General features: G+C 28.2%; 1 protein-coding gene across 10 annotated transcripts in view; it reads right to left on the bottom strand.

Annotated features, from left to right (window-relative positions):
* LOC107443893 (uncharacterized) overlaps positions 1–25,257 on the bottom strand; it is a 273,621-nt gene that overhangs the window by 55,436 nt on the left and 192,928 nt on the right. For all 10 annotated transcript variants that reach the window (XR_011636254.2, XR_011636255.2, XR_002376833.4 and 7 more), the window contains exons 3-5: positions 24,214–24,247; positions 9,948–10,007; positions 7,570–8,360 (exon numbers count right to left, since the gene is read on the bottom strand). Coding sequence is in view for 6 of the 10 variants with exons in the window: in XM_071178028.2 (XP_071034129.2) it covers positions 7,570–8,360; positions 9,948–9,976 (820 nt within the window). In the remaining 4 variants the exon portion in view is untranslated. The remainder of the gene's footprint in view (positions 1–7,569; positions 8,361–9,947; positions 10,008–24,213; positions 24,248–25,257) is intronic.

Raw genomic sequence — 25,257 nt, 5'->3', positions numbered from 1 at the left:
TGGAAAAATTATAAGATCTATATTTTAAATATAAAGGTAAATGAAGTATGGTGTTCCTTCTTTCCAATGAAATTTGTAGATAGTCTCATCGGTCTTTCCTCCTTAGCTATTATATTTTATAATTTTTTGCGTTTTGTTTCAAAAGTATATAAATTTTTAAACATTTTTATTTGTAAAACCTTTTTATTATTCAAAAATATGAGTGTAGCCACTAAGTTAAAACTTTAGTCTTGTCAAGTTACTTTTTATTTAATTTTTTCTCTTTGTATTTCAAATATTCTTAAAAGAACTCGTTGATTTAACAAATGAAAAATTGTTTCAAGTTGAAACACTATTATTGCTATCATAAACGAGTTTTTCTTTTTTTGTATCTATTTGTAATAATTTTTGAGGTAATGTTCCCTTTTTTTAAATTTATTTCCCCTACTTTTAGAAAAAATGAACATAAAAGTACTAAAAAACAATGATGAAAACTCCATTTTAAATTTAATCGTAAAGTGTAGCCATTGCCAGATTTGCTTTCTTTTATAACGGGATTTTTAGTAAAAATTGATTCTGTATGACACACATATCTTATTGACAGTTTTAAGTTGAAATGCATAAATAAAAAATGGGGTTATTTAAGTATGGAAACTAAAAAAAAAAAAAAAAAAAAATCATGGGCGAATGTCCCATGCAACCAAAGGAATGAACGTTGGTGTCGATTCAATGCAATAACAAAAAACTCTCCTTTAAAAGTAAATTTAATTTTCAAAAGGATTTTTAGTAAATGGATGAGAATTATATTAGTTTTCTGTTTTAAATTGAAATGGAAACTCTAATCATCCTTCAATTCCTTGCTGAAAAATTTCACTACCGAAACTTTTGTAAATTTTTGATATGTATAAGCTATATTTTAAGCATCCTTCCTCTCCTGAAAAATCCAATTTACGCTTATTTAATGCTAATTCAGCAACAATTTCTTTTTAACGATACATTCGCCCCCTAGTCTTGGATATAATTGGAATCAATCCACTTCTAACAATACTAAAATCGCTGAATATTGTCTGTTGAATCTCTAGGTCTGAATATTTAGAACTGAATATTGAGCTTTGAATCCCTGAGTTACTTGTACAATTTTTTTTTTTTTTATAATAAATATTTTCAAATAAAATAAAATGTTCGAACAAAATTCGAGGCAAGATGACATGTGAATTTTTTTGTAAGGGACAGTAAAAATTATTTTTATTTATGTGCAAAAAAAAAAAACTAAGAATGATTAGAATTGTTGTAAAACAATTGTTATATTTCTCTCCCATCTTCGATTGCTTTATTCATTTCAGATTAGTATTAAAATAAATGTGTCTTCACCTTATTGTAACTTTCGAAACGTGTAAAAAACTTGTGTATAGCTGACAACAGTTTGAATGAAAATTTGTATGAAAAATTCCTTTTAATTTGGTTTAAGTTTATATTTTGTTACTTAATTTTAATTTCGCGAGGAGTAAAAAGAAATGTCGAGAACTAAATTATTGTAAAGGTTGAATATTATAAAAAGAACATTTTAATGATATTAACTTTTATTAAAATATTTTGATATCTATTGAAATATTTTTTTTCGTCATAGGATAATCTCTTTCAGATTTTGTTTCGTTCGCTCTCTCTACTACACCTGACTTTGATTTCAACTCCAATTGATTGCTTTACATTGATGTATGTAATAATATTTGCATTTAGAGCAGTACTTTCAACTCTTGTAATAGTTAGTACTTTTAGCCAAATCATGATTTTCGAAATATGGATATAGGAGAATGAAAGAATATATTGTGAGATTTGTATGACGCTCTTTTTTTTAAATTATCGCAAATACATAATTTCCAGAAAATATTGATAAATTGTTTTAAAATTTGAAATATTGAATTTAAAAAAAAAGTAACTTGTTTGTTGCTTTTAAAGTGATTGCCTTTTTAGAAAAAAAAATCATTTGTGACTTATGTAGTGATTGTAAGAAAAAATTTAATATGCTTCTTCAAATCAAAATTTTTGAGCTATTGCCGTTGTTTAAACTCAAATTTATAAGCTTACGTCCAAATTACTAAAACACTTTACTTTTAAACTTTATCTTAAAGAAAAATTTCTTCGCAAACCAATTTCAGTGATATTAATACTGACTTTAAAATGACTTATTTTATTTTATGTATTTAATAACTTAATTTTTAAATAACTCAATTATTTTAATTTTGTATTATGTGTGACGTTAAAGTATATAAATAATGTATGTGGTATAAGTAATTTACAGAAATGCCTGTATTTTTCTACTAAGAACTAAGAACTTACAAAAATTTAATTGTACCCATTTTTCTACCGAAACCTCTATCCCAAATTTTTTTGCAGTTTTCGTGAGATTCGAGATAAACAGGTCCGACTGTGTATAAAATGTAATGTATGTACACGTACATATAATTTAAATATTATGGAAAACTTAAAAATTTAACGTTAAAAGGTACAGACACATTTATCATATATCAATTATAAAAATTCTAAAATATTTTTTTAATGATTTTTGTTTAAAGATATCAAACAAATTCTCTTTATCTTATCACTAGAAAGACTAAAATTTAGTATATACCTATATTGTCCAAAAGCATGACTGCATTGTGAAAGAATAACTAATGTGCAAACAGATTTGTTTATAATTAATTTTTAATATTTTTATATTATGTACAGTTATATAATATATAAAAAAAAAATTTATGGTGTAGAAAAAAACACAAAATTCTAATAAATTGTGTCATCATTGTTTTTCTAATTGAAATTAAAAAGCAGTCAAAATGACTTCCTTGGGCATTTTTAATAGAATGGAAATGGGTTGTTTCTAATTACTTTAAAAACTTCATTTTCAATAACAAGGGAAATTTAAATAACAGTACAATTCAAGTTTTTCTGAAATTAATCCATACATTAAGATCAAAAAAATTTTGTAATTCCCCCCATAAACAACGCTAACAATAATTATGCAATCTTTGGTAAAAAAATCTGTTATCTAATAAGGAGTTAAATAATAGTAAAAATTTTAAGCTTAGTAATTTAAATATTATCATTAATATTTTTTTATCTGTATATAAGAGGTTAAGATTAGTAATATGCAATTCTAAATTATCAGTCTAAAATTTCCTATTAAATTTAGAACTTGTGGGTCTAATACTTACTTTACTTGACCAAGTTCTCTAACTACTTGAATAAAATTGTTTAAAAATATTACTAAAGAAGGCTTTTCTTGAATTATCACTAATTATCAACCTATTTTAGAATTTATTAAATAAAATAAAATTAATTATATTCCTTTGATTTCAAATATATCCTCAATAGCATTTCCCTTTTTAAACTAAAAGATGTTCTTTTGAGTTATTACGATGATTATAAAAATATCCTTAATTATGATTTTGATTATTGGGGTTATTTTTGATTTGTTAAGTAAAAATTAATATTTGTCTTTTTAATAATCTTTACAAAGGAAAACATATTTTTTGGTCAAAAAGAAGAAACACAATATTTCATTTCTCTAAGCTGATTTTTACACTTGTGGCGTTGCGGTCTGAAATGCAAAGTCCGAATCTTTGACGTTGGACTACGTCGCTCGCAGCCGATAATTGACCCTCATACCTGAATGGAGATATGCGTGAAGGGCGAAATCAGCAAAATGCGTACAGTATGTTTTGGATATAACTTGGCAGCATCCTCACAGATTGCTCTCTCTCTCTCCCCGTCGGTTCTAGCTTGCAATCCGGCATCTTTTCGCAGTTTATTTCTATGCTGCTTCAATGTATGAACAGATTGCGTCCTGCTCCAACATCTCGCCACTGTCACAAAGACATTTTTGTGCATAAGGATTTATTATCGACAAGTCATGTTTTTGTTAGACAAGACTGCGTGCGCAAGCCCTTACAGCAACCATACGATGGACCTTATGAAGTGTTACAGCGTAATGAAAAATTTTATAAGCTCAAAATCAAAGATAAAGAGGTCAACATAGGTATTAACAGCCTAAAACCAGCTTACATTTTGAGTGGAGTTGACAATGCCAGAGAACTCCGTTCAAAACGCACTGTCCATTTTTTATTACCTTAATGCTTGCATATCGTGTTATGGTTGCATGCACAATTTTATGGTTATAACTGCATACATGGTTACTGTTACATTGTTGTAATTGTTTTTTTTTTCGTCTTTCAGACTGGAGGGGGAGTACCTGTGGCGTTGCGGTCTGAAATGCAAAGTCCGAATTACGAATCTTTGACGTTGGACTACGTCGCTCGCAGCCGATAATTGACGTAAACCTCATACCTGAATGGAGATATGCGTGAAGGGCGAAATCAGCAAAATGCGCACAGTATGTTTTGTAGTGGTAGATACGCTACACACTTATGAAAAAAATTATTCTCTTAATATTAACTAACTTTGTCTTAAGATTTATTGATTATTTAATTATCGTTAATTTTTAAAATTATACAATTTTGTTATATAATATTTACCCAAAAAATTTAATCTTTCCAAATGATTTTAAGTTTAATCTAAATAAACTAATAACTTGAAGTTCTTATGTTTCTAAAAACATTTATTTAAATATCATTTTAATCAAATGAATGGAATTAAAAGAATATTGCTGATTCATAAAACAAATAGGCAAATTTCTCCAAAATTTGATGATTAAAAAAAAAAATTTAAAAAAATAAATGTAAACCAAACTAATAAATTTACTAAAAATTTCTTTTTGAACTAAATGAATATTTTTGTCATGTGCAAATCCACTTTGGGCAAATGCGTGGCTAAACATTTTACAAGGAAATTTTTAATTGTTAATTTCTCTAAAATCAGTAAAATTGTTCAATTAAAATTCAACCTTATTAATTATGAACTTTGAATTATCCAGTATATTACCTTGCGCACATCCAGTTTCGGGCCAATCCAAGTCAAACTAACAAATCAAACGTGCTCCAGTACTTCAGTCAGAACGTGACATAAAATGATCCCTTTATCCATAATTTACGCTTCTATTTAATGTTTTGTAATCTGGCAAACTTGTTAAGGAAACATTTTATATCATTTTTGAAAGATGCCGTTAAGTGCAAATTCATTTGAATTCGCTCCTCACTTTTTAGACCACATTTTGTATTTTATTCTGTACTTTTTTGTATTTAATTTTCTATTTTTTTTTCTTTTGCTTAATCTGCTTTATTTTGCATTTTTTACTTAATATGTTCTATTTTTGTTTAAATTTTTTTGGGTGCCCCTCAAACTATTGAATTAATATATTTTGTTTTGGCTAAATTAATACAATGTTAGAAAGCACTTTTTTTACTGATATAATTGAGTAAGCTGATGACGAGATTATACCTTTTCATTATTTGGTCCATTGGCTTTTTAATTTTTAGATAAAATATTACGTATTTTTTTAAAAATATTTTAATTTATTTTAATATTTTTTTCTTTTTTTGTCACTAGCTTATAAGGTTCCTATTTGTCATGAGAAAATACGATCAATGTCAATGAGATATTAAAAACGTACTGAATATTTAACAAAAGTGTAAGAGAATGAAAGATTTTCTTTTTTGTTTTTGTTTTTTCTTCCAGTATACAAGATTTGTGGAGACAAAAGAGAGAGAATTACAAATGATTTCTAAGCAGTACTGAAACTTTTACTGCTGCCATCTGTTGGTATATATATATATAAAACAAATACTAAAATTTTTAAAAATAATAATAAAACTACTTGTTAAAAATAATTAGCTTTTTTGTATTACTGACCCAAAATAAATGTAGTTAAAGAACAATTCAAATCCAAAACAATTACAATTGACAAATTCAATTAACAAATTAACGCAGAAAAATATTTATGCAGATAAAAGATTCTTTTTCTGATAGGTACCAGGGGGAAAAAAAAAGAAAAGAATAAGTAAACTTCAAGAAAAAAAGTGGCAGAGCATTTAGGAATTGGGATTAATAAGTGTGGATATGGTTTATTTTTCAGAAATTTATACAACTTAAAAGAAAGTTAATAAAATATGTTCGCAATATTTTATTTTAACATTTTTTAAAAGTGTAAGTTACTTAAGTAGACTCTGTAAATAGGTAATGTTTACTCTTTTAAATCATTATACATGTGCTTAATTGATGCTTGGTAATACAGTTAAGAACGTCTAGAAGAATATAAATTAAAAATTTCAATAATTTGTTAATAGATGGCAGCACCTCTTGCTCCCTGCGAAAGTTTTTGCAAATAAAGTTTTTACTTATTATTATTATTTTTCTTTTTTTGTGTGAAATCAACGCCAACTAAGAGCATTTTTTTCATCAGATATAGAGTTAATGCTTATTATTTACGACAAACAATGTTTTTTAACTGTGAAATAAAATCTTACGTGAAAGTTATACTAAATTTCATAAAAATTTTTGCTTAGGAAATAGATGACCGATTAGATTGTTAATTACAATTTATTAGTTTAATTTTTTCAATTAATTTGATAATACAGTAATAATTATTTTAGCTATAGAGTTTAACTAGTGAGTATATTTATCATAAATGTTGCGTTGATTGTTCATCTAACTAAACCAAATTATATAAGGGGGAGAGGGTAATGTGCAGAGAATCCAAGGCTAAATTGTTCGTCTTATTAAATCAAGATATTCATTGTTTAGTTGTATACATCATTTCCGAACATTTATCGTACTATTTTTTTTTCTCTAGAAAAAGTCCACCTGGTTTTGCCCCATATTAAGATTGTACTCCTAAATTCCTCATGCCTGCTTATGAAATTTGAGCACGTTATGACCATATTAAAGGTTTTATTCTATTATCGTCATTGAACAGCGGACCCAATGTTCGTAACCTTGAAACCAATCCAAAAGACAAGAAGGAAACTCTCGGATCAAGTAGTGGGAGACCTTCGTCTTTTTGATGGAACTAACGTTACACGGAGAGGAGGACAAGAGGACTCCACCACTGAGGATATTTCGGGGACCCGGTTCACCTCATCCATAGCGGAGAGTTTTATTTATTTTTTGACTCTCCTTGGTTTAGCATGTGTTGGTGTATTCACTAAAAAGTGCTGCTTGAATTACACTCAAACTTTCGATCCATTATATGAATATTGGGCCCTACATTCAATGCAATGAATGGTGGTGCATCATTTAAATGAAATCTTTTGACTTACTGAGAATGTAGAGAAGAATAGTTGATATACAGTCCCTTATTAGACGCATCTTCTATGTAAAATCTTAACAGTGTTTTTTACGAGACTGAAACCGGTTTGCACTTGCTCTACGTTCTTGTATGAATGGGTTAACATTGCAATGCAATAGGTTAAAAATAAATGCCAATAGGAATGCAGCTTTTCGAAATTTGGTTGAATTATTATTATATAATACCCGATTTAATAAATATTCTATATTTATATAATTTATCGTCTCATTTAACCCATGGATACACGAATGTAAACAAGTACAAACAGCTGCATTGTATATTTTACATACAATTTTATAGGGTGTCTAATGACGTTGTTTGGAGCTTACAACAAGATAGATTATGATGATTACCTTCAATTTTGAGTAAACTAGCTACGTCGTAAGGCTCTGTTTCATTGACGACATTGTCCATACTCCTGCTATCCTCTTGCGTCGTCTGAGAGGAGGGTAGGGGTGTGAACTCGTCGAATACCTCGTCGGCCGAGCTGAATTGACTGGTGCAGCTCTGAGGTTTGGCATCGACCGACGTGGGAACATTGAAATTCGTTTCTGGAGAACTGACAGGCGTCTGTGGTTGAGTGTAATGGTGGTTTCTGAGAGGTGAATATTCCTCCTCTTTGGGCTGTTGGTACAGGGTCGTCTCCATATCGTCCCTTCTCTCTTCTTTGATCACGTGGTTGACCACCGGCGAGAGAATGGGCGATCTGAGGGGTGACCGCTCACTGCTGCAACAAGAACTGGACGACGCGCTCAGCGTGACCACATCTTTCCAGGAGTTGGTCACCACCTCGGCCGTCTTGGGTATCACTTCTTCCTTCTTCTCGAAGAGATTTTCAAAGAAAGGTCTTTCCGTTGGCACGTCTTCGGAGAAAATGTCCATGCCGGTGTCCGGTTCGAAATCGCCGGATAGTGATCGGAGTGCTGCTTCTGCTTCCTGGATTCGCCTCGTGTCTTCGTCAATGTCTCGTTCTTCTTCTCGTATCACAGCATCCATTGCCTCCTCAACCACTCTCTGAACAATCTGATTCTCCTCTTCCGGTTCACGAACATCGAAGTGATGCTTCTTCTGATCTCTGTTGTTGTGGGAATTCTTTTCGGTGGAAGAAAGCTTTCGTTTGCTCAATTGGCATCCGGAGTTGGACCTGAAATGACATTCCCCTTCTTTCAGTTTCTTTTTTTTTTTTTTTTTGAAAACAAAATTTTGAATTTTTTGGAAGAAAATACGAATTCAGGACTATCATTCCAATAGTTTATAGAATTGAATGCATTCAAACATTAAGGTTTTCTTATTCAGGGTGCGTAGCCAAATCTTTCGACGAAAAATAAGCACCTTTTTAAGTACTTTTTAAGCATTCTATACATTGCAAAATGCAAAATAATTTTCAGACTTTGCAGGATCTTGATAAAAATAACTAGTTTCTGACAAAGAACTCTTTTCGTGATTATATTAGCCATTATAAAATGATCGAGAGATTTTTCAGTTCGATATCAGAGTGTGAAAAAGGAAGCCTGAAATTGACAATATCTTGCAAAACGCATCAGAGTTGCACATGAGATTGCTATAATCTCAACGAACAAAGCTCAGTAGACGCTCATGCGGAAACGCTAGTATTTCATCAAGCATGTAAAATGATGGGCGCTTTTCATACGCTATGGACCGACGGTAATCCGAAATGAATTTTGAAAACGTTCAATAGAACAATGTAAAAAGCGAGCTTTTGCACACTATCGACATAGTAAAGAAAAAAAATCTCATTTTCGAAAAGGGAATATGAAGCACTTTTTAAAAACACTCTTTGAGAAAAAGCACTTTTAAGGGCTTTTAAAAAGCGAAATATTAAAATAATCACCTTTACGACCTTTTTAAAAGTGCTACGTACCATGTTTATAACATCCTTAATAATTTTCCCTTAAACTTTTTTTTTCTGCATTCGGAAGAAGAATCATACATTAAGAGGACGGATGTCAAATGAAGTTTAAAAAATAACTTCTTCAGTTTCGAAACATATAATTAAAATAATATTTCTAATAGATGGAATCTCTCACAAAAACGAGAAATTACTCTATCGCACTCTTCGTTCATGCGGGGCTTAACTTTTTGCTCTTTTTATTAATTTTTGTTTTTGCAATTTCAGATGATCAAATACTACAGAAGACATTTTATAAATCAATATTTTTGCCTTAAGAGGAAGAAAATTTTTGTCTTTTTTTTTTCCTTCATTACTAATTCTAGAATAAGTGAGTTCAGACACACCTGGAGGAAGCCATGAAATTTCAAATACTGAAAAAAAAATTTAAAAAATGTGCAAATTAAGAAAATTTGTGCATTTTAAAACATTTTTATATTTTAAAGTATTTTTTTCAACAATTGAAATTTCATGACACATTCTAGGTTTGACTGAATTTACTTTTTCCTTCTTTTTAAATTAGTTATGAAGGAGAATTTGAGAGGAAAATTTTCTGAAACAAAATTCATCTCTAATGAAGACTCAATGCAAGAAATACAAGGTTAAGAAAGATTAAGAGAACCTTAAAGCAAGGTTTTTCTCAATTATAATGCAATCGTTGAATGTTATACAACCAAGATTTTAGAAACACTTTCATCTCAGCGTCTTTTATCACATAATTTGAGTTATTGTTTTTAAAATATTCTCTCTAATTAAAATCTTTTTTACAATCTGGGCCTTTGTTTTTAAGAAAGCATCTTATTGTAAAATGTCTGTACTCACGCTCGAAGCTTATTCACCTTTCTTGGCATGTGATGCGATGAGCTATTCCATTATTCTCGTCTGAAATAAATGAATAAAACAGTATTTTTAAAGATTTATAAACACTAAACATACCAACACTTAATCTATACCTATTTCTACCATTCAAATGACCGGACTTTGTTTCTTGATTGAATGTATGAAATACGGATGTTAGGAAGGAAATAAAATTAAAAAAAAAAGCTTTATTATAATGAAACGAAATTGTATATTGCCAATTTTTATGTATTACAAATACAAAGAATTTTTAATTCATTGTTCAGCGTCTTTTTTACATATACAAGGGGTTTCCATTGTGCATTTTCCGCAAACATATTTCTTCTAATGATTATTATTTCCATAATTCGAATAATTATTCTTATAATTACAAGAATATATAAGAATTATAATTGTCACTTTTTCTGACACAAAAATGCCAATCCAAAATGTTAGATAATTTCTCAAAATTTGAATACACAGCTATTGAACTAAATACGCCACAGTCTTCGCAGAAATGTGCAATTCATAGAATGCAATACATTGAACACTCATGACATCGTCATTTCTGATCCTTATAAAGCAATAAATTGTTCTCCCGGTCAAATGACCCGTTATGATAGAAATAGGTATACGACAAGTATTCGAAACAACAAAAAAAACATGGAATATTAACTGTATATAATTGTTATAAAAAGTCTTGGAGTGAAATGTACAAAAACGATGCAAAAGTTCTTTAACCGGTTATGGGGCATGTTTAGTGTTAAAACCTGATATGGGATTTCACGAGACTGAATTATGCCACACATCATTTTGATATGATTTTCATAAGTGTGCTCAAAATATAAAAAGCTTTAAATAAAATATAAATTTGATTTTTTTGGAAGGTGTAAAAATAGTTCCATTCGAAAATTTTATGATCTAATCCAAATGAGTATGGCTAAAATAAAAACCCTGATAAATATTTTTTCGAACGTCTAATTTTAACTTTTGATCTGGGACTTTAAATTATCATTGAATAGAACAAAAATAGTTGATTTTAGATATAAAATGAATAGAGCAAAACTAAAATTATATCACAATAGATAATTTATGCTAAACGTCTCATTTAATCTTTTGGTCAAAAAAAAAAAAAAACTTTATTTATCGTATTGTAGCAAATTGATTCGATTGTAAAGAAGCAAAGGATGACAGGAACTCATTTTAATTTCTTATTTCATTATAGAAAAATGCTAGATTCACATTTGTAATGAGTCTTAGAAAGTGGGTTGAAATAAACAACATTTTCTGAAACTTTTATCCAATGAGAACTAAAGCAATTTATAAAGTGATTTTATAATAAAACTGCATTACATTTTAAAATCAGTTGAAACAAACTGTTTTTCGGTTGTATAAAATTATTGCATAAATATTTCTTTTATAAAGTCTCCCCTTTAAAAAACCTTTTCAAAATGTATGTTAAAAGTTTAAATAGTTTTTAAAGTTGGGGACGCAAATTCTTTATGAGAGTCTTTGTTTAACACAACAAATTATTTCAATTTTTTTAAAAAAGAAATGTGGTTTTTTTTTATATTAATGTTTTGTGTATTTAATATAGAGGGAGCTGGTTGAAGAAAAACAATTTTACCAAACAGCTTCATTTTATTAGTTCTCGAAAAACAGTCGCAACGTATACTTTAATAAAGGTTCAGATTAATGTCTACTGAAAAAAAAAAAGAAATGGTTAAAATAAGCCGAATGATAATTTACTTCGAGATGAAAAGAACTGCTAGAAACGTTAACGATGGCTATTATAAAAACATATTAAGGAATTTGGTTATTTTGATTTGAAAAGGGCTGTAGAAAATACTATGTTCTTTTAATAATTTGTTCAATATATTGTTATTTGAAATATAATTCTTTGCTCTGCTATAATGCTATTTCCATTTCTTTGGTATTTTACTTGAAATAATTTCATAAAAGCAACCGAAAGATTAAATACATCAGGTTGACTCTAAATGTAATCAAAGGTATAAAAACTTAAAAAATAAAATAAAAATACTAACTGACGGAACCCCTTTCATTCTACCACTGAACCCCAGGGTTCCGCTGGAGCATCATTTGGGTGTTAAAGTATTGAGTAAAGATAGCCGAACTAAATGTGTAGGTCAGATACAGACAATTTTCAGAAATCAGGAAAGTTCATTAATTACATTTTAAATTTGAGTTAATGAAACAGAAAATATATATATTGCTACTACCGTAAAATAAATAGTGCAATTATTTCTTGCAACATCGTTTTTTTTTTCTTTTTCGAAGATTCACAGAAAAAAACACACACAAAAAAATTTTAAAATACGATTCCTTACGAAACGAAGAAAATTGCGATCGCCGCTAGGTGATCACAGTTTACCCTTTGGTAAAATGGTTGTCTAATTTATTTATTTTCTTTTTTTTTTGGAAAAGAAACTTATTGTGTCTTTACATCTTGGACATCTTTAACTGTTTATCCTGAACAGCTCTTTATACAATTTCGCAGACATATTTAAATGCAGCTCAGAAGCATTCTGTGTCAATTTTTTTTGGTGACTGAATAGACATTGAAGAGCCAATCGAGATCAACATTTCAGATTCACAAGTTCATGCATAAAATTTTTTGCATAAATAGTGACTGAATCATTTATATTGCGTGGAAGACAGTCTGCGTTCTTGTGCAAGTCATTGGGTACGTTGACAATGGATCCTTTTGTTCCTAAGTGGTGATCAACACCCAGTTCTCGTATTTGCATGAAAGGGGTTCGGAGAGCCACTTCGGTAGGATTCAATTCTCTCAACCACTTTTGTGACGGACGGGTTTCATGCTTGCGTTTGCGAACGGAATCCCTTCGTTTTTCCGTTTGCGTGTGACGCTTAAGGTATTCCCGTCTACGTTGATTCTTAATTAAAACAATAAAAATAAAAATATCGCTCTAATGATGAAATTCTCTTTTATTCACAACTCAAGAAGTATTGATGGTATCTATCTGGTCCTATATCTTAAAAGTAAACTCACCCACTTAATGCATAACGAAATTAAAAGTGAATTCTAAAAAAATTAGGAAACCGTAGCGGTCGCCATAGCAACGCATGCGCACTGTTTACTAGTCTTGATTATTGTAGTTGAAAAGTGAGGGGACGTCATGAAATCCAAACCAAGACCCATTTTACCACTGGGTAAAAAAAAAAAAATCCCCCTTTTAGGCTCTCATAAACTAAGTAGAATGGCTCAACAGTAAAGCCGTAAATTCCTAAGTTGATGATTTAGCAAACGATATGGAAGAAGAGATACACACTTGAATAAAAATTAATTTGAATTATATGAAATACTGATTCTATATAAACATAAATAAACATTTCAGCTATTTTTAAATCTATCTGAAAGCAAAATAATTTGAGTAAAAATAAAATAATAAAATAACAAAGGATAAAATATAGTGTTAAAAGAATGATTAGCGTTTTAGTTCTTAAGATAGATAACTGAAATAGTTATATAATTAAACCTTTTCTTGGTTAATTACTTTAACTTCAATAAAAGATAAATGCTTAAATATATATATATATATATATATATATATATATATATATATATATATATATATACACACAACAGAATAAATAAATACAAGAAAACACGAAGAATGATAATATTAATTTAAATTTTTTGGCTTTAGGTATTATAAAAGCAATTTGTTGATTTATACGATAAAATAAATTATTTTAATTTTAATATCAATAAACTAATTATTTGGAATTCTAATGTTTCTAGGACTTACCACTTTTAATGAAATAAACAGAATTAATAGAATATGTAGTAATATTTATTTATCCAAAAAACAAATCGATAAACACTTTCAAAATTTGATAAAAAAAACAATGGATACCCAACTAAAGTAATAAAATTTTATATTAAATCATTGAATTAATCGTATATTATTGTGGATATATTTACTAAAAATTTTCTTTGTAAATTTGTATAATTTTCCCATGTGCAAATCCATTTCGGATAAATTTGTTGCCAAAATTATTTACTAAATAATTTCTTTGTTAATTTGCATAATTTTTTCAAGTGCAAATCCATTTCGGGCAAATCCGTGGTCAAAATTATTTACTAAAAAATTCCTTTACTCAAAAATTTCCTTTGTTAATTTATACAATTTTTCCATGTGCAAATACATTTCGGGCAAATCCGTGGCTAAGATTATCTACTAAAATAATTTTTCTTTGTTAATTTTTATAATTTTTCCATGTGCAAATCCATTTCGGGCAAATCCGTGGGTGAAATTATTTACTAAAAATTTCTGTATTAATTTCTCCATGCGCAAATCCATTTCGGGCAAATCCGTGTTAAAATTATCTAAAATCTTTTTTCTTTGATAATTTATATATTTTTTCCATGTGCAAATCCATTTCGGGCAAATCCGTGGCTAAAATTATTTGCAAAACAGGCAATTTATGTTTCTCTTTTCTATTTTATATTTTTTCTTAAATAAATATTTATTTTCTAAAATTATTTATGGTCAACTTTTCAAATTATCCAGTATAATATTACCTTGAGCACATCCATTTCGGGCCCATCCTTAGTAACTAACAAATCAATGCACAGCATTGTTTATTTATACCTCGACCCGCCTACAAATCACTTCAGCAATGCAGTAAGAACGGTACTTTAAATTCCACTAGTTACACTCAATTTGCGCTTTTGTTTTCATATTTTGTAATCTGGCAATCTTGTTGCGAAAGTATTTTTAAATTATTCTTGAAAAATTTCCCATTCTTGTAAGTACATCTGATTTCGCTACTCGCTTCATAGATTTTGTTTTATGCTGTTTTTTCGTTTTCTTTTCTTTTATTTTCTGTTTTTACGTGTTATTTTTACTTATTGTGTTCGATTTTATTTGTTGTAATTTTTATAAAACAATTTTTTTGCGTGCTCCTCACACTATTGTATTAATATATTTTGCTTTGGCTATATTGATACAATATCAGAAAGCACTCTTTTTTGCGGATATAATCGTGTGGGCTGATGAAAAGATTATATCTTTTATTTTCCGGTTTTTTTAAAAAACTTCATCCTTTTTTTTTTTTTTAAATCAGTTGTTTGTTATTTTTTTATTATTATTCCCCCACCCCTTTTTTTTCATATGTATATAATTTTTCTTTGTTTTATCTTCATTTTGAAGTAGACATTTATTTTAATTGCAGATTTAAATATTTTAATTTTATCTGCAATACTACTTTAGTAACAGCTAAATTGTATAGATGGCAGCACCAACACCATAACTCCAAGTGATTAAATCCAAATATAGGTCATTGCATACTATGCAATCAACATTTTTTATTCTCAATGTTTAAACTTATATATATTGGAATTTGGAATGAATATTTATAAGCAGAGTTGTGCTTTTTATCACTACCTAAATTTTTCCTTAAAAATTAATGAATCGTTAATGGAATTTTCAAGATAAATTTTTTAATTCAACAAATATCTATCCATAAAATATTACTGAAAATCAGTATTTGATGAAAATTTTGTAAAGCTTTTGAATTTAATGGTATAGCGTAATATGTAAAAATAAATAAATAAAATTCATTGAACCGGCATTATTAAAACAAACCAATAAGAGCCAGAGGTACAGATATTTTTGCTTCAAATGTTAATGGGTCACTCTATTATAAGAAAGCGTAATAAATTCGTAGTACAAGAATTTTAAAGCATTTTATTTTAAGCATTTAACAACACAAGAATTTTATTTTTTAATCACGTTAATAGATAGAGGACTTTCCAAGTTGACTGATTTCAATAAAATAACTAATCTAAAATTAAAAGGGAGAAAAAGTTTAATTTTTGCGCGGTGATCTTACGTAAAAGTCTTTTTTTTACATTTATCATGCAATTTATTAATTTTTTTTCTCTTTTGTTTAATGAGGAACATTGCTGGCAATTATTCTTTGATCTCAAATAAAAATTTTAAAACGCAAATGCATCATTTTAAAATATTTCGCAAAATTTTAATCTTTCTTATTCATCAAATTAAGACTGCATGTTCTAAAGCTTAGTCCACATATTTTGCGTTTGTTTTTAATCACATTGAATCAAATAAATCGTTTTAATCTATAAAAAAAATGATTGTTTACATTTGATGAAACAATTTTTTTCACCTTAGTAAATTCTTAGCACTGAAACAAATAAATCGTTTTAATCTATAAAAAAAAATGATTGTTTACATTTGATGAAACAATTTTTTTCACCTTAGTAAATTCTTAGCACTGAAACAAATAAATCGTTTTAATCTATAAAAAAAATGATTGTTTACATTTGATGAAACAATTTTTTTCACCTTAGTAAATTCTTAGCACTGAAACAAATAAATCGTTTTAATCTATAAAAAAAACGATTGCTTACATTTGATGAAACAATTTTTTTCACCTCAGTAAATTCGTAGCATTGAAACAAATAAATCGTTTTAATCTGTAAAAAAAATTTAAATTGTACTCATTTGAAGAAACATTTTTTTTCTTCTTTTTTTCTTCATCTTAGCAAATTGTTCTCATCGCATAAAAACGTTTAAAAAAAAAAGAAAATCTTAATTTTATAAGAAATGCTATTTTCATCTTGAGAATTTTGTACCAATAAAAAGTCATAATTATTTTAAGGTTCTGAACAATTTGATAATAGAGTTTGATTCATTTTAATTGTGATCTTTAAAATGCGACATTAAAACAGGATGGAGAATTCTGACTGAAAAATATCTTTACATATTGAGGATTTAAACCAGGGGGTGTATTCCCAGAGAGAGAGAGAACGAAGAGATGTTTTGTGGCCGGTTGGGGAATAAGTGCGGTTCTCTGGCAGACAATGATTAATGGACTAGAGGAAGAGCGAGTGGCCAACCCTGAAGAACCGCAAGAGTAGTCCGTTACCATGACAACCATTTGACGCTCACCTAAAGAGGTCCCCCTCTGAGGATCTTCTTTTTCCGAAAAGGGAAAAATATCAAAAATTGAGAATATTCCTCGCTCAGAGAATTCGAACAAAGAATAGTGTCGAGATTTATTTGGATTCGCAAATAGGTTAAAATGTTCCTTCCACGGGAAGAAATAATTTAGAATTATTATTACATCCACCGATAAATTTTCTTTTCAGTCAAATGGATGTTGGAAAGTACTAATCAGTATGGATACCGAAATATTGGATCGCAATAATTTGATAAGTGTTGGTAAGTATCATAATTAAAATTTGGAGTTTAAATACAGTTAAACCCCGCTATAGTGAACTCCCGGATATAGTGAACGAAATGATCGCTCCATTACCTTACTAATTATACGCATATAATATTATTTTTTGTAGATATAGTGATTCAAAAAAAGAGAGGAAATTGGTTATTATGAACTTTTTTTCCGTCTTTGACTAATTTTTTTTCATTTTTTGTTCCTTTAGAAATATCTACATAATATACATATACCAATTTTCAAAACCATCTATTGAGTGAAATATGCATTGTTTGCTTCCTCTATCTCAGTTTCCCATCCCTCATTTTTCTGTACGCAAGAGTCATAAAAGTTGACACATCTTTTGTTATTACATGTGGTTCAATAATTTTTGTATTTTTTTTTGTTGGTCATTTATTTAAATAATGTGTCATAAAAAGGAGGAGTTCGGAAAAAAATAGTTAAAATTGTTTGCAGTACGGATAGAGTGATCTCCCGGTTATAGTGAACACCGGTCCCTTGAAGGTTCACTCTAATGGGACTGTATATGGATCATTATGAGAATGAAACATTGAAAGGTACTAATGAATATTAAAAATATATTGGATTGTAATGAACTGACAAGAATATTGAAACAAAACAAAAAAAAGTATTTTCAATGACAATGTGGGATTTCAATCGAAAATTTAAATAAAATGAAAGCGTACCCAAAACTACCATTTTTCGTGAGCAAATTATTTTCAGCAATATTTCGTGCTTGGAATTTAATTTTTTAAAGAGGCTAGTCAATAAATTTCTTGTAGAGTAAAGTAGGATTTGGGACGTTCTTAAAAACGGACTTGAATTGACTTTTTGTATTCTCTGTTTTTAAATGTGATCCGTTGTTTATTGCATTTTTTAAAAAAAATAAAAAATTTTATTTCCTGAGATTTATATATTATGATAAATATTAGTTCAATATTAATAAAAATAGCAGATTTCAAATATATATTTAAGATTGCATTGTTAAATTATAAAAAAAAGAAACAGAAATTATGTAGAAGATAAATATATCGCATCAAATCAAATAATATATATATAAAATTGTAACTTATCTATACTCTAATGAGTTAAATAACTTATCAATACTCAAATAAATTCTCAAAATTTAATTCACTGCATTTAAATATCTACCAGAATTCAATAATATTTAAATTTAAATACAGTATATACTTAATTTTTTGTAATTAAAATATATTACATTTTATATTATATCTATATGTAGATCATATAATTATGTAGAAGATATAGTGCATAAAATTTATCAATAAATAACTTATTTATACTCAATAACTTCATTTAATTAACTGGCATTTAAGAATTTCCCAGTTGATATTAAAATTTAATATAAATTGAATATTATCTCGATTCAATTGTATCCTTCAGATGACGTTGATAAACTGTAAAATAAATACAAAAGCGATCCATAAAACTTTTGTATTTAAAGTGGAATATTATTGAAATCGTATAACTCTATTTTTTCTCTATTTCAAAAATTAGATCCCCCATTAAACTCGTAATAGGTAAGAAATTTTTCTCATTTTCTTAACTATTTAGCTATATTTAAATAAAACTAAACTGCACTATCTAGTTTTGAACAGTTTAGGAAAAATGTGTAACTATTTGTAATTAAATTATTTTTTTTAAATGTATTTTATTTATTAAATAGTTTATTTTACACCTATTTTCTCTTAATTTTTATATATTCAATATTAGTTAAACCAATAAGCTAGTTTTGTCGAATAGTTTCGCTATACTTTTAAATTGCTTAAACTTAGTTTTGGAGGTGTGAACAAAAGGCATTTGTTACGTCTATAATCCTAGCAGTAAAAATAAAGCTGAAAATTGTACTATGAAACATATAAAAACGAATCTGCCGTATGACAGGGGCCTGCAGATAATCTATTAGAGATTTTAAAATAAAAATACATCCTCAAAATAACTACAAAAATGTAGATCAACATTTATAAACTACTTTAAGGTTCGAAGATACTTTAAGATCTGAACAATTGCTGATCTCTTCACTGATGATGATGCTTCTTCTGAAACTCATTTTTGCATTTTTACTTGATTATACTGGTTTTTGTTCATTCTATTAAACTAATCATTATACTTAAAAAAAAAGGATTTAAAATCATTAACTGAAGCTTTATTTTGATCAATTTCACTTGTTCCAATTATTCAAGGATTAATCTATTATCTTCCTAAAATAATTATTTTCACGTAAAAGTGGGCATACGATTCTGTGTCTATTAAGAATTTTCCGACTAGGAAATGCATATCATTATAATAAGGAATATCAAATTTCCAATTCGACACGTTTGAAAAGACGATTGGAGCTATGTTGATTCTTAATCTTCCATTCAGAAATTAAAATCTGATATTTAAAGTATTGTTTTGCGATGTGTTTAAGGCCTTGTTTTTATAAAATACTGTGAAAAGTTTCATATTGATTCTGAGTGTTAGAAAATTTCCATTAATTGCAGAAATATTAATGGACGATTCAGACAAATGGCGATTATTGCCATCAAATAATTTAACTTAAATTTGCTACTGGATTTTTTAACCTTCTCGTTAACTTCGCATTTAGGTTTATGAAAATACATTATAAAAACGTTCAATCTAAAAACGCATGTATTTGTATTTTTAGTATTAATTCTATTCTAATTCTTGATTCTATTGTGATACTCCTAAACTATTACGCTAACTGTTTTTTAATCCCATAATGTTTATTAATACCATAGAATAACTTTCTAATAACAAATTTAATTGTGATGACAATCACAAAATACACTTTAACGATCGTAATTCCTTTATTGCAAACGCTCAAAAAGTCTTCTTTTTTTTAATTGGTGTAAATAATTATATATAGTTCCTGGCCAAATTATTAGACGTTCTCTAAGATTCTGTGTAAAATCTTAATTATCAGGTGATACAGCTTTATTACTTTTACGAGACTGAAATCGGTTTGCACTCTTTTAAATAATTCGCATATTTATAGATATAGCATAAATATACATTTCTGAAAGAATGATGAAAATTACGATTGAAAAAGGGTGATAAAACAGAAGAAAAATAAAAAAAGCAAGAGGATGGAGGAATTCGAAAAAGCAATTTATTATTTAAAATCAATTGAGTATGTTGAATCTATCGTATGAGTAAAATAATTTTGAAAATAAGTAACAATTTTACAAGAAATCTTTTTCCACTATCTTACTACCGTTTCGAGTTTCTTTTTATCGAAAATTAATGCTTAATTAAATACTATAAAAAGGTTCGTAAAAAAAAAACTTTATTTATTTAGTACAGGTTAAGCTTAATTCAAAAATTAATTTATGAACCAACAACAGATTCTCAAATTAAAATCAAACTATTTCTTAAACTGTTGTAAATTTAATCGGTTTTCTTCTTTATCGTTCTCTTCCATAAATGTATTTAATGAAGAGAAAAGATCGTCTGTCTTTTTGCTCTCCACCCCATTATTCAACGATCCGTAAGGATTCTCAAAAGATAATTTTCCGTTAACAATTACCGAATTCTTTTTGTCAAAAAAAAAAAAAAAAAGAAGAAGCATTCGATACGCAGATTAAGAGGTTAATTTTTAGTCTGTGATTGAAAAGTCGTCTGATTCAGAGGAAATATTTATTGAAATTAAATAGTCATAAATAACTTATGGAAGCTAGAATGCATAGAATTGCAAACAAAAAAAGAAAATTCTTTTTAATGGCTGTGGGAAAATTTCCCTTTATACCATTTTTCTTTTTGAAAAAGAAATGAAGCAAAAAAGAATGTTTGATGCAAGAGAAAACTAATTACTTCTTACGACTTTTTAATCCCACCTCTGTTTTCTTTGTCTAGAAACAGATACCTGAAGACGCCGTGAAGTTAAAAAAAATTAGAAGAAGAAAAAAAAAAACACGAGAAGTAAAGCGTAAAAAATAATGACTAAGTAAAAAAAAAAAAAATGCCACAATGAGTTGTTATTTTTTGGTGTGTGTGTATTTGGGGTGGCCTCATTAAGGCTTTAGAATCAGTGGCGGCTCAAATGACCAAAAAGCCTTATCTTTCAGCTGTTGTCATTTCTTTTAAAACTATTTGCGTTCGCAATCGACACGTTGAACATTGTTTTTTAATGTTTTTGTATTTTGATGCTTTGTGGTAATGAGATTTTAAAAGGATTAAAGGTTTTTTATTATTTACATAGCCGATCTCTAAAGCCGATTTGAGCAGATCTTTTAAGGTTATAACCCCCTCCATTTAAATAACGTCCAAAAAAACTTTTTTTTTTTACTTTTAACTTTTTAAAATTAATTTTTTTCTCCTGTTGATAAGGAAAATTCTACAACTTGTACGGTATCTTTTAACGAAAAACGTTTAAAAGTGATTTTAATTTTAACCAACTTGAACAAATTTTTATTTGTTCCTTGAGAAAAAAAAATTAAGAAAAATTTATTTTAAGATATTTTTATTTCAACGTTTAATATTTACTAAAATATCCTCAATTTTTCCATTTTCCCCCCCAATTCTCATAACACTATGCGTCTTAATCTACGGACAAAGCACGCTGTAGTGAACATGGTTTACAGTGAAATCCCGGACAGAGTGAACGAAACACATATAAATGTTGTGAATATGGTGAACCAAAAGAAGATATGATTAACTTTTTTCTCTCTTCGACAGAATTTTTCTCTCCATTTTTGGTCATTTTGAAATGTCTACATAAAATACCGATTTTTAAAACCATCTATATAGAGTAGCATTCTGTCTTGTTTACTTCTTCCCTTACCGTAATTTTTTTGTACGTAAGACTAGTAATAAAAAATAAAAGTGAACACATTTTTTGTGACTACATATTGATTTTTATTCTTTTTTGTATTTTATTTTTCTGGGTCATTTATTTAAATAATGTGTCATAAAAGGGAGGAGTTAAAATTGTTTGAAGTACGGATAGAGTGAACTCCCCGGTTATAGTGAACACCGGTCCCTTGAAGGTTCATTATAGCGGACTGTATTATCCACACATAGATAATTTTATGTGCAAAAATCTAACATAATTAATGTGTATACAATTTTCATTAATAACTACATAATCTAATATGCACATAATTCATTCATTGATATAATAAACGCATTAATTATTTTTAATGTCTTCATATTTTACACATAAAATGTATGGACTATCGTTTTTGATGCGGGTTTCGTAAATGTTTCTTTTTTGTTATCGTCCGAGCAATATCCGTTAATGACTTCATGTCCAATAATGACGTCTTTTTAAAAACTGTTTTAAATCAAGCTTTTTAAGTTTTGTTAAAATGGGGAAAAAATTAATATTTTGACTCGGTATTCTGTCATTTTTAACACGAAAAATGCTTCAAGTTAAATGATTATATATATATATTCAAGAAACAAAAGGATTTTGAATAAAATTTTTGTAAATCTTAAAATATATTAAAAATTAGGAAAATAATCAAGAATGGAATCAAAGAAAAATAAATATTATCGAGTGAGGATTTGTTAATCAAGTAAAAATATCACAAAAATCCAAAATAAAACGTATAAAAGGATAATCACGATCAAAAAATATTTTAAAAGTTTTTCCTCAGCTGAGCTGTCTTACAAAATAGGAAATCGAAGCGTTATGGAGATTTATTTGTAAGCGTGTTCATACTGAAACCGCGTCTGATTTGTCCGTTGCTTTGAATGGACCCGGATTTATGCATTATCATAGATAACACAAAAATTGTTATTAAAAAAAGGTCGCATATTAAATACATTTTAATTCCATGATTTTTTATAAAAATTATTGATATTTATTGAATAATATTTATTTGAATATGGGAGGGAGTGGCTGGTTATTTAAATTTCAAACAATTCTCAGTAAAATAGAGATCTCACAAGAAAAATGAGAAGAATTTTAGAATAAGAATTAATAAAAGGCAGTTTAAAAGAGGAAAACATTAAATTAAAATAGACAAAACCACAAAGTTATAACTTCTTTCTCAACTCACGCGATAATAGGTATAATATGAGCAACAAAAAATTATTTATCAATTTCACCACGTTTAACATCACATTGTGGAACACTAAAATATCCCTAGTAACATCGGTCCCAGTTCCCAAAACCTTATTCTTGATATTACAGGATGTTAAAAATAGAATGAGAAAAGCGTTTACTTTTTAGGTTTAATTGAAAGGCTATAAAATATCGGGTTAATCGTCCATTTTTAAACAGGGTCTACATTGGATGAATAACGTCTTTAAAAGAACGGGTGAATCATACAATTCGGCCAATATTGGTTGAGTAACGGTTATAAGATATCGGGTCAATCGGATAATTTTAAGTAGGGTTTACATTGGCTAAATAACAATTATAAAACATCGGTTGAGTCGGATATTTCTATATCGAACCAACGTAGGTCGAATAACGGCTATAAAATATTGGGTGAACTTAACAAATCTGTACAGGGCCGATATTGAGTAAATAAGGGCCATAAAATATCGGATCCATTGGATAATTCTATATAGGGTAAATATCAGTGGAATAGTGTCTATGAGATATCGGGTGAACTTAACAAATCTGCATAGGGCCGATATTCAGTAAATAAGGGAAATAAAATATCGGGTGATTTTGACAATTTTATATAGGGTAAATATCGGTAACTATAAAATATCGGGTGATTCGAACATTTCTAAATGGGCCCAATATTGGCCTTTTAAAACCTTGTTGAGCAGTGATTGGTGAATTTTTTACCCAATGATTTCCAAAGTTATTTTGCTGCTAGGGATTATACTGATCTTTGACATAATTTAATCAGGTGAACATAATTTAAATGACATAATTTAATCAAGACATAATTAACCGTTTGACATAGTTAACAGTTTGACATGATTTAATCAAGTGAAAGAAAAAACATAAAATTCAAACCTAAACATATGTGCGAAGAATGGAAAGAAATAGTTCTAAAAAAAATATAATTGTTCTTACTTTGTCCCTTCTCTAGCAACAGCAACGAAATCACCTGAAACAATGAAAGATCTTCGGTTAGAATGCCATAATTAGTTTGCATGCAACATTCATCATGTCATAGATTTCGATCTCTTTTAACGCATTCATATGCAATTCTATATATTTTTAGTTATGTATATTAATCTGATATAAACATTCATTCTTAGATGAAAAACTGACAGACATGAATACGGATTCATTTAAAAATGAGGACTAAAAAAAAAAGTAGCAACAGCCTCCCCCCCCCCACACCACCCTGAAAATAGGACTGAACTTTATTTCCAAATGCCTTCATTTTTAATAAAAAAAAAAAAAAAAACTGTTTTCCTGTTGATATATTCGCTAAAGATGGTACTTTAGAACCTTTTTCTCTATCCTTCCATCTGCTTAAATATTTTGATCGAACCATTATTTAACCCTTTTATAATGTCGTGGTAAGTATATTTACCACCAACTTTAGATATTAATTTTTAAATATCAATGGGAAGCTATTAACCCACCTATGATGACTTATGCAGATGATAACTTCAAAAAAAAAAAAACAAATAGATGTCAAGAAAAGCTATGTTTTCATAAATAAGGGTAACAGTAAAGGTTAGCGCGTGATCAAGAAGACAGGTCAATACTTAAAATCTATTTTCTCTTGTGTGATATGTGTTCATTCATTTGATCATATATATTGAGTAATAAACATACAATTTCTAAATTCCATTATTTGAAACAAAAAAAAATTCAAATCTTTGGACAATTCTTTACAGTGAGTTAAATTTTGAAGAGAAAAAAAAAAAACATCCGAAAAATCATATTAATTTTAGGTAATGTATGAAAATAAATGAAATTATTCTTATTTATCAATCTCAATCCTAAAAATATTTTAATGTATCATTACTATAAAAAACTGGCAATGCAAAGGGTTAATTCGTCAAAGATATATTTAAAATGGTTTTGCTATCCTGTATTCCCACTATTTCTTGTGTTTAGCCCAGTATTGGAACTCTATTTAATGCCACTTTCAATCAATCA

Source organism: Parasteatoda tepidariorum, chromosome 2 (genome assembly GCF_982258835.1).
Source record: "Parasteatoda tepidariorum strain Cologne lab strain chromosome 2, Ptep-v5.0, whole genome shotgun sequence".
NCBI classification, from domain to species: Eukaryota; Metazoa; Arthropoda; class Arachnida; order Araneae; family Theridiidae; genus Parasteatoda; species Parasteatoda tepidariorum.
Note: the sequence above shows the minus strand (reverse complement) of the source record. Positions and strands in the feature narration are given on the sequence as shown.